Source organism: Gracilinanus agilis, chromosome 6 (genome assembly GCF_016433145.1).
Source record: "Gracilinanus agilis isolate LMUSP501 chromosome 6, AgileGrace, whole genome shotgun sequence".
Classification (NCBI taxonomy): Eukaryota; Metazoa; Chordata; class Mammalia; order Didelphimorphia; family Didelphidae; genus Gracilinanus; species Gracilinanus agilis.
The window spans coordinates 222,037,833-222,048,327 of NC_058135.1; the positions used below are offsets into that span (position 1 = coordinate 222,037,833).

At 43.6% G+C, this 10,495-nt stretch overlaps 1 protein-coding gene across 1 annotated transcript in view; it reads right to left on the reverse strand.

The window, feature by feature from the left end:
• Window positions 1–5,140: 5,140 nt before the first annotated feature.
• NAT8L (N-acetyltransferase 8 like) overlaps window positions 5,141–10,495 on the reverse strand; it is a 51,804-nt gene continuing 46,449 nt past the window's right edge. Inside the window, exon 3 of the mRNA XM_044681774.1 lies at window positions 5,141–5,211. Coding sequence (XP_044537709.1) covers window positions 5,141–5,211 — 71 coding nt within the window. The remainder of the gene's footprint in view (window positions 5,212–10,495) is intronic.

Genomic DNA, 10,495 nt, shown 5'->3' on the forward strand with positions numbered 1-10,495 from the left:
GGGCTCCATTAAGAAGAGGAGACCTGAGTCCATTCTGCCTGATTTTCTGGCATGGAGCAGGCAGTAAGCCACCACAAGCTAAATGTCCCTTGGTATCCTAGGCAAGCACATTCACTTCTCCACAACCAATAAAATCCAAGAAACACTGAGAAGCATATATGGCTTGCAAGGGCTCCAGCTGGGGCCCGGGGGCTGGGGACATAAAGTGAAAATGAAAAAGCAGTGCCACCCCCCCTCCCCAGGGAGCTTCCCTGCTCCAAAGAAGATACAAGACACAGGAAGAGAAGTAAATACAAGAAAAGCCAAAGACAGACAAAGCAGTGCCCAAAGGGAATCAAGGAAAGTTTCTCAGAGAAGGTTGTTTCTGAGCTGAGCTTTGAGGGAACTGAAAGGTTTAAAAGGGTCAAGCAATAGCTCTTCCACCTTAGAAATCCACAAGCACCAAGGGTCCAGCCTCTAGGCTTCTCATCACCAGGCCCCCAAGCCCAGGCCCGACTACATCCACTGTGTGTGTGAGGCTGGGCAGCTGGATGCCATGGTGGGTGAGAGGGCTGGACTGAAGAACTGGGGAAAGCTGATGTCCTATCCTATCCCTGAATACTTACTAGCTGGCTGACCCTTAGCAAGTCACTTATCCCGCCTCAGCCTCACTTTCCCCATTTGTAAAATGAAGATCATCAATAATAGCATCTACCTTCCAATGTGACTGTGAGGAGAGGATGAGATCCTCTTCGTGAAGCACTTTCATAAGGCACCCTGGAAGCTTAAATAGCTTCTGACTGCACCAAGACTTTGGGGACACCCTAAATAAACGAGAGCTAACAAGCCTCCTCACTTAGTGCACACCATTTTGAACCATCTCGGAATGCAGCAAAGAAGCTCATCCAGTGTGTTCAAACTAGCCCTTTGGCATGCCATCACCAAGTATTTGACAACCCAGATCCTCAACCCTACCTCCTACCTTCCACAGTTGTTGGGGCATCTGATCTCCCCTACGGCTTAAGGCCTCCTTCCCGAGGGCATTGGCATCACTTCCATCCCCACAGGATGAACAAGAATCCCAGAATCTCTGGAATCCACAACAATCCCAATGGGAGACCATTTGCCCTTCGAGGGAAGATGTTGAATGAAAGTGAACCCACATCATCAGCAGGTGACAGCTTGAATTGTTCAAAATAAAATTTAAAGTAAAAACATTTTCATCCCAAAAAGCTCGAATCTGCCTCTCGGTGACTTCCACTGGCTCTGCCCTCTGGGGTCAAAGAAGCCAAGATGAATCCTTCTTCCACACAACAGTTTCGAATACACAACTGAAGGCATTCTTCTCCCCCTAAGCCCTTCTGCTCCAGTCTGAGCATTCTTAGTTCCTTCTACCCACAGCATCAAGTCCCTTCGCCATCCCAATCACCTTCCTCTGGATGCAGCCCAGCTTGTCAAAGGCCTTCCTCAAACATGGCGCCCAGAAGTGAGCACAGTCCTGCTTCCGATGTGCTCTGACACATAGGAGGTGCATTCTTGAAGTCTATTAATGCACCCTGGACTCAAATTAGCCTTTCTGGCTAAAGAAAGAGTAGGTGCCTAGAAGTTGGGAGGCCTTAGCTGGGGTTCTAAGTACTCCTATTAATTCATGGGGATCTCAGACAGTTCCCTTCCTTTCTTGGGCTTCAATTGCCATTTACCAAACTATGTACCATCTCTTCAGTATGACATTCAAGGCCTCTGCAATCTGGTCCAATCATTCCACCTTTGTCCTTTACAACTGAACTGGACTCTGGGTTCTCCCACCTCCACATTCTTACACATACCATCCTCTACTCTCAAAATATCCTTATCTCAAGGGGCAGCTGGGTAGCTCAGTGGATTGAGAGCCAGGCCTAGAGACGGGAGGTCCTAGGTTCAAATCTGGCCTCAGCCACTTCCCAGCTGTGTGACCCTGGGCAAGTCACTTGACCCCCATTGCCTACCCTTACCACTCTTCCACCTATAAGTCAATACACAGAAGTTAAGGGTTTAAAATTTAAAAAAAAAAAAAAATATATATATATATATATATATAAAATATCCTTATCTCCTCCCTTCTTCCCCTCTCCCCCCATCTCTACCAACTGCAATTCTTCCCTCTGAGGTCCATCTTGTGGGCCATCTTCTTCATAGTGGCAAAGTACTGGTGTGAGAGTCAGAAAACTTAGCTGTATGATCCTGGGCAAGTCACGGCGTCCCAGCATAGGCATTGAATCTAACCTGTCTTTGTATCCCTGGTCCAGTACAAGGGAGGGGTTTACTGCTACTATCTGCTGAGCCTTTAGCCCCTGGGGCCCTGAACAGATCCAGTGAATGAGCCTTTGTTCTTTGGAAGGATCTGAAGGATGGTTATTAGCTGAAAGTCCTTTCCAACTCAGTCTGAGACCCTCAGAAGCACCACCCACAGACTTAGTTATCCTAGAAGGGTGCTCCCACCTCCCACATCCCACCCCTCCATTGCCTCTGCTCTTTTCCATTTTCTCAGCTAAAAGATGGAGCATTTCAGGTCATGAGCTCAATGTCTCTACCCAGAATTTAAGCACAAAATGAGAGGCTGAGAGAAGATGTGAATTTGTAGAGCTCAAAGAGATCCCAGAGATCATCTAGCCCAACACCCTCATTTTAAGAGAAGAAACTGAGGCAAATAGTGGCAGAATTGGCAAGATGGTGCCCAGGTGATCCAAGAGCACCAAATAGTTAAATATTCCCAAGAAACACCAATGTACAAGGCAGGTTTTGTTCTAAGAATGCAATGACATCCAAGCAAACAACCTGGAGTATCTTCCGTGGGTCCCCAAATTCTTGCAAGACACCTTGATGGTAGACACTAGACCTGAGTTTGTGGGACCTGCATGAGGGTTGTCTTGAGGTACCCCCTTACCTTTACCCCCACCCAAGAGAAAAACAAATGCTTCCTTGCATGCCCAATGGGGCCCGAGGCAGAAAGCCATGCAGCCAGAGGCCCCCTGTCCTGGAAGGAAGGAGGCTCTGCTACCTATATATATCCTTGCAATGACCTTGGGAGATAGGTGCTACTATTATCCCCATTTTACAGATGGATAAACTGAGACACAGGCTGATTAACTGTCTTGCTCAGGGTCACATAGCTAGTAAATGTCTGAAGCTGGATTTGAATTCAGGTCTTCCTGAATCTAAACCCATGCTCTAACCACCTAGTTTTGACTTTTTTTGTTTCTAACCTCAATCAGTTACCAGATACCTCTGGTTCATCCTCCTCACCCTCTGCCCTGAGTGAGTTCTCAAAGGCCTAGCAATGGCAAGGCACATCGGGACTCTTGCCTCCTCCTTCCTCAAAGCCAAATCTCTCTTCATGTAATATCTTCAAGATCCCATTAGCTTTGTGGACAGTCTCATCATACTATTGGTTTATATTGAGCTTCTGGTCCACTATGACCCTCACATCTTCTTCAAAACAACTATATGACTCCCCATTTTGTACTTTTGAAGTTTTTGGTTTTGAAACCTAATGTTTATTCATCTCCAATCAACAAGCATTCATTTTATGTATCCCTGGTCAGGGCACAGTGCTAAGAAAAGTAAATGAACAAATGAACCCCTATTTCCTAGGAGTTAACATCTTATTTGATACAGCCCACCACTCTAGACTGTCAAAATCTGTTTGGATCCCATCAGCATCCACCTGGTATATGAACTAGGCCCCCAGGTTTTTATCTGCAAAGCCAATGTGCATACCACCCATGCCTGTATCCCAGTCACTAATGAAAATATTAAATAGCTCAGGGCTGAAGACCTTCGCTGAAAATGAACTCTAGAAGGCCTCCTGCCAAGCAGGTACCAAAACAACTAGCAACTTCTCTTTCCTCTTGCCCACTGAATCTGTTTGGACTCCATCTTAATGCATTATTGCCCAGTCCTCAAAACTCCTTCTTTTCCACAAGAATTATATGAGATACCTCATTGAACTTTTAGCTTTACTGCAATCTAAGCAGATGGTACCTACTAGCTTCCTCTAAAAGACTACTTTAAACATCTGTGCCAAAAAAAAGGAAATGAAGTTTAAAGTCAGTCGTTGTGTCCCCCTTAATCTTCAGACTAACCAACTCCATTCCTCCCAGTATTATTTTTCTGGCATTTTCTCTAGTCCCCTTCCTGTCCTCCTCAAACTTTCATGGACATGCTTATTTATGTTTCAGTGCTATGCTTCCATGATCTCGTGGAGGTAGGAAATCCCCTCCTCTATGCAGATGGTAGTCCATCCACGCCTTCATTCAAGACCTTCGCTGACTCTTTCAGAGGTTCTCCAAAATTCCCACAATGGAAGCATTTTATGGATATTATCCAGTCCCTTCAATTATCCTTCTTTCTCACATATATGGCTGGCCCACCTTCCTTCCTGGTCATACATGTCCTTGATGCGGTCTTTCACCCCAATTCTTTCATGAAAATCAAAACCAATAGAGGCTAACTCATGCCCATCCTATATCTATGTCTCCATCATACCAGAGTCACTAGTAATATTGATTTTCCTGAAATCTCAATGTTCTCAGATTTCACCACATCTAGAACACTGGGAAGCTAGGTAGACTCAAGAGATGGACTTTGGCAGCAAGGAATAGACTGGGCTCCGCACATGCACTGCGCCATTTTCCTAAAGTCAGTCTGGTGGTCTCTGCTCCACTATCTCCTCCTATTCTTTTCTGGCCCCTAATCATTGTTCTCCCTGAAGATCTGTCCAAAAGCTATGTGTGATAGATTAACTCAGAGGTCCACTTGCCCCACTGCCCCAACTACCCGTCCCACGTTAGACAATCTACTTGCTTTTCCAGCATAGATTTATTCATTTGGTAAACATTAAATGGCTACTAAGTGCTGAGTGAGTGACAGTCCCTGCCCTCAAGGTGCTTACAATCTAACAGGGAAGACAGTATGAAAACAAATGCAGACAGAGCAAGCCATACATGGGATAAATAGAAGATAATGAGCAGAAGGAACATACTAGAACTAAGAGGGGTTGGAGAAGGCTTTCTATAGAGAAATGGGATTTTAGTTGGGTCTTAAAGGAAGCCATGGAAATGAGCAGGAGAGCAGAAGAGAGAGAACATTCTGGGCATGGAGGACAGAGCTAAGACGGAGGGTCTCACTTGGGAACATCCAGGAGGCCAGCATCACTAGACTGAAGAGTACATGTTGGGAAATAAGGCATGAAGCCTGAAAGGTGAGGAGCAGGGGGATGGCCATAGGTTGTGGCGAACCTTGAATAACAAACAGAGAATTTTGTATTTGTTCCTGGAAGCAAAGGGAAAACACTAGAGATTATTGAGTAGGGGGTGATATGATAAGACCTGCATTTTAGGGAAATACCCTTGAGTGGTGAATGGAGTATGGATTCAAGCGGGGAGACACTTGAGGCCAGCAGCCCTACCAGTAGGCTGGGCAGTAATCAGTACATAAGGTGATAGAGGCTTACACCAACCCCTTACATCTCCCCCTTTGGTGTTTTGGGGCTCACAATGAATTCATGAACAGGAGTATCTGGGGAACCACATCACTTATCTATCATATCTGGCCTCCACACACCAAAGGATTGCTTGAGAGATTTCAGGGAGAATAGGAACTTGGAACTAATATTTTGGTAACTACTTGAACATTCCTACTATTCTACTTTATATTTAAAGACAGGCTTCATCCAACTGCCAAAGGGATCCATGGCATAAAAACACTGAAGAAGCCCTCATCTATCAAGAACCCTTTTCCATATGGGCTTTGGATTTGGAGTTAGAAGAGATTTCAGGGACAAGCTAATCCAACTTTCTTGTTTTACAGACAAGAAAAATGCCATCCAGGGTGACTTGTCTAAGGTCACACAGCTTAAGTAAATGGCCAAGTCAGAATCTGAACCAAGATCCTGACACTGAATCTAACACTCTTTTCAATGTACCACACACTGTCCCTCTAGGAGCTTGTGGCAAGCATGCATCTGTCTCCCTGTCTGATGCCTCACTTGACATGAATAACCAGAAGATCCATGTACAAAATGACTTTTATGGACAAAGCATCTTGGATCATTTTGACAGACACACATGCACATACATTAAGAATTTCAGTTCTACAAGATGATTTCAGAAAAAGCTGGAAAGATCTGCAGAAACTGGTGCAGAGTGAAATAAGCAGAACTGGGGGAATATTGTATACAATAACAGCAATATTGGATGATGATTATCTGGGAAAACTTGGCTACTCTCAGCTATGCAATGATCTGGGACAATCCTGAAAGACTGATGACAGGGAATGTTCTCCACCTCCAGAGAAAGAACTGTTGGAGTTGTCTTTTGCATTAGTGTATCTTTGGTCTTATTTGGGGGTTTCGCTTTGCTCTTACATCAATGACCAATATGGAAGTATATTTTGCATAACAATAAAAAATTTAAAAATGTTTTTAAAAAAAGAATTTCAGTTCTAGGGGGCAGCTAGGTGGCTCAATAGAGAGAGCCAGGCCTGGAAATGAGAAAGCCTGAGTTCAAATGTGGCCTCAGACACTTTCTAGCTATATGACCCTGGGCAAGTCACTTAACTCTCATTGCCTAGCCCTTACCATTCTTCTGCCTTAGAACCAATACTCAGTATTGACTCTAAGACAAAAGGCAAGGCTTAAAAAAAATGACAAAGACCTCATATTATAGATGAAAAAACTAAAGCCTGTGAGAAGGGACCTGTCTGAGGTCAAACAGTGAGCATGAGCCTCAGGAACAGAACCCAGGTCTCCTGACTCCCAGTCGCAGACTCTTTCTACCACGTCATACAGCCTGGTCCTGACCTGTCCATCTAGCCAGGCCTTCCTCTAGCTAACACAGCACAGTTGGAAAAGAGAATATCAGTCTTGGCTAAGCTGGGCTTCATGGCTCCATGATTTCTACACAAGGGGCTCCTATTACCCCAAGACCCTAAGTAGTAGCCATCCAGCATCTACATACAGACCTCCCACAACAGGGAGCTCCCTGCTTCCCGAGGCTGCCTGCTTCCCTTCTGAACAGGTCTGTTAGGAAGCTTTCCCATAAGTCAAATCAAACTCTGCCTCATTTTAACACCCACCATTGCTTCTAACATTCCTTCAGGACAAGAGGAATAAGTCAAATCCTTCTTCCATACAACAGGAAGTCGGCGATAGTCACACCTTGGCTTTTTTAGGCTAAACAACCCCAATTTCTGCAACCAACCCTCAGACAGCATGGTGTCTGGTCTCCTTCACCGCCCTGAAGACCCTTCTCTGGATGGGCTCCATTTAATCAATGACCGTCTTAAACTATGGTGTCCAGAACTGAATATCATAACTCCAGATGCATGCTGCCCCCTCAACCAGGGCACAAGATGATGAGACGTCATCTACTCCTCTCTTTCTGGGTACCAGACCTATACTCACGGGTGCTCAAGATCTCACCAGTGTTTTTGGTTTCAACTCTATTCCACACTAGACCCAGGCCTAATTGAAAAAAAAAAAAATCCCTCGACATCACCATTTCATTTCAGCACAGCGGTCTGGCCCATAATTGGCAAATAAAGGTTCACTCTGGAACTTTCAACTCTGCTTTATATTATGCCAGAAAATAAGATCTAATATGTACCCAATTGTGCATAGCAGCACTTCTTATGGGAGTAAAAAGGAAAAAAAATCACAGGCCCATTGACTGCTGTTGTGGTGGTTTGTCCTTTGTTTTAGAAGAGAACCAAGAACAGAATCAGGTGATGTCTTGACTTGAGAATGAACTGGATTAATTTTATTTATTTCATTATTTATTTATTTTTATTTTTTAGAAAAAAGAGAATGAACTGGATTTAAATGAGGTAGTGTTGCCTAAAGTCATTGGCTTCATTCTCTCTTCCACAGATATCCAAATCTAGTGGTAAGACAAAAGGCAGAGAATTGGCAATGAGCTGGGATGAAGTGGATGACTTTGGTGTCAAGTAGTAAGTGCTCCAGAGCATCTACTTCAGCTGTCTTCATGGTCATGCTAGGGATGTCTTCACATGCTTAGGGGAGACATCTTCCTAGATCACCAGTGGGTTTGAGGCCCAGAGGTTCTCCTCAACCTGGTTTAGCCCATCTGGCAAGATGGTTTGCCAAGGTGTGGACACTGTGCATGCTACAGCATCTAGGATCACTGATAAGGGAATAATTAGATAAAGTATATCATGGAATATCATTGTGCTATAAGAAAGGCAGAGTGGCCCTGTAGTATAAGGGTTACCTATTAAGGAACTCCCTTTCTCCAAGTCCAAACGCCTTGGTGAGTTGCCAGAGCAATATCAGGTGACTTATCAAAAGCAAGACTTGAACCCAGATCCTAGAGGCCAACTTTTTTTTTAAATTTATCTTAATTTCAAAAATATTTTTCCATGTTTCCATGTTTCATTTTCTTTCCCTCCCCTCTTCCAGAGCCAACAAACAATTCTACTAGGTTATACAAATGTTATCACTTGATATCTATTTCCTTGTTATTCATTTTTGTAATAGAGTAATTTTTAAAAATCAAAACCCCAAATCATATGCCCATATGATAAGTGATAAGTCATATTTTTCTTCTGTGTTTCTTCTCCCACAATTCTTTCTCTGCATGTGGATAGCATTCTTTCTCATAAATCCCTTGGCATGGTCCTGACCATTGATAGCAAAGTCCATTACATTGGATAGTTCCACAATGTTTCACTTTCTGTGTACACTGTTTTCCTGGTTCTGCTCATTTCACTCTGCATCAGTTCATTGGGGTTCTTCCAGTTCATATAGAAATAGAGGCCAACTTTCTGTTCTATACCATATGTTCTACATATACCATATATGTTCTATACCATACTGCCCCTTGCTATTGATAATGTTTGTTAATAATAGTTGTCTTTTTTTTAATCTATGTAGCACTTCATATTTTCTTTCTTTCTTTCTAAATACACACTTACCTTCTGTCTTAGAATCAACATTAAGTATGTTATATTCAAGCTTTGAGAGTTGTTTTGTCTCACTTTGATTGACAGGGGGAGACAGTTGGAGACCTCAGAATGTTGGCAGAAGCAGTTAGGAGAGTGGAAAATCAGTTGGCCTGAGGGAAAAGAGCCCTCACAGCCATCAGGGAGAGGTCTTTGGTCTTTGGTCCTGGAGGCTCAGGTCTTTGGTCTTTGAGCTTTGAACATTGATCCTCTCTGAATCTCCCTAGATCTTTAGGCATTTGAATCATCATTAGCTATTAGGTATCTGGGCCTGGGAGGTGAAGGGAGGAAGGGAGGTATAAGAATAAGAGGGTGAATTTCCTGAGGGATTTCTTCCTAAAGGCTGTACAGGCTGACATCATAAATTGATACTAAGAAAGCTGAGAGAGGTCATCGGTATCTGTACCAACTGAGCAGATTGTCCTCTGATTTGGCAGTGGCCAAGCTGAACCAGAGGAGCACGAAACTACTAGCGGCAGCTTACTGAAACAACAGCCTATAGTCCTGAGGGATTATTGATCATAGCTATAGTGACAGGGTCTCCTATCCCCAATCCATTCCTGATTATTCCTTTCCCTATTTAACATCAATAGATAAAGTTTATTTAAGTACCTTCCTGAGTGGTCATTACATCACGGCCCTTGGGGAGGGAGCAACGCAGTCAGATGAAAAGGCTAATAGAGCCCAATATTAATAATCAATCCAACCCCAGATGGGACCTTAAAAGGGTTACCCATCCACCTGACCATTAAGGTCCTGCCTGGGCACTGTTATAGAATAGGAGCATAGCCATATCAAAAAGAGTCCCTACTATTATTTTTTTTATAACAAATATCAGTTCCAAGGCAGAAGAGTGTTACGTGCTAGGCAATGGCAGTTGAGTGACTTGCCCAGGGTCACACAGCTGGGAAGTGTCTGAGGCCACATTCGAACCCAGGACCTCCCATCTCCCAGCCTATCTCTCTATCCAGAGCCACCTACATGTATCAGCACTTTTTATTTTCAAAAGGCTTTTTAATTCTCATTTAATTCTCACATTTACTGCATGAGGTGGCAGGAAAAGTATTGTCATCCTCATTTTACAGATGAGTAAACAGGCCCAGAGAAGTGAGAAGATTTATCTAACACCAACACAGAGAATTAACAGCAAAGCCAGTCAGAGAACCCTGAAATATTTAACACAGAAGGAGCCCTGGTGATCATCTAATCCAATCTTCTTTATTTCATGGAGAAGAAACTGGGATTCAGAGAAATTAAGCAATAGGACAGGACTGGAATCCTAGTCTCCTATCACCAAATTCAAAATGTTTTTATTTCAATAAACTTGTCAAACAACAACATTCTCATAAACAAAGGACAGAAAATGGGTGCTCCAGTGTGCTTTTGCTAAATCTTTGAGCTTGGTGCAGTGGAAGAGCTTCCCACACAAAGCCTGAGGGTCTGGTCTCAATTCTCACCTCTGAAGTTCCTTACCTGAATGACCTTAGCCAAGTCCTCTAACTTCCTGGGGCCTCGGGCA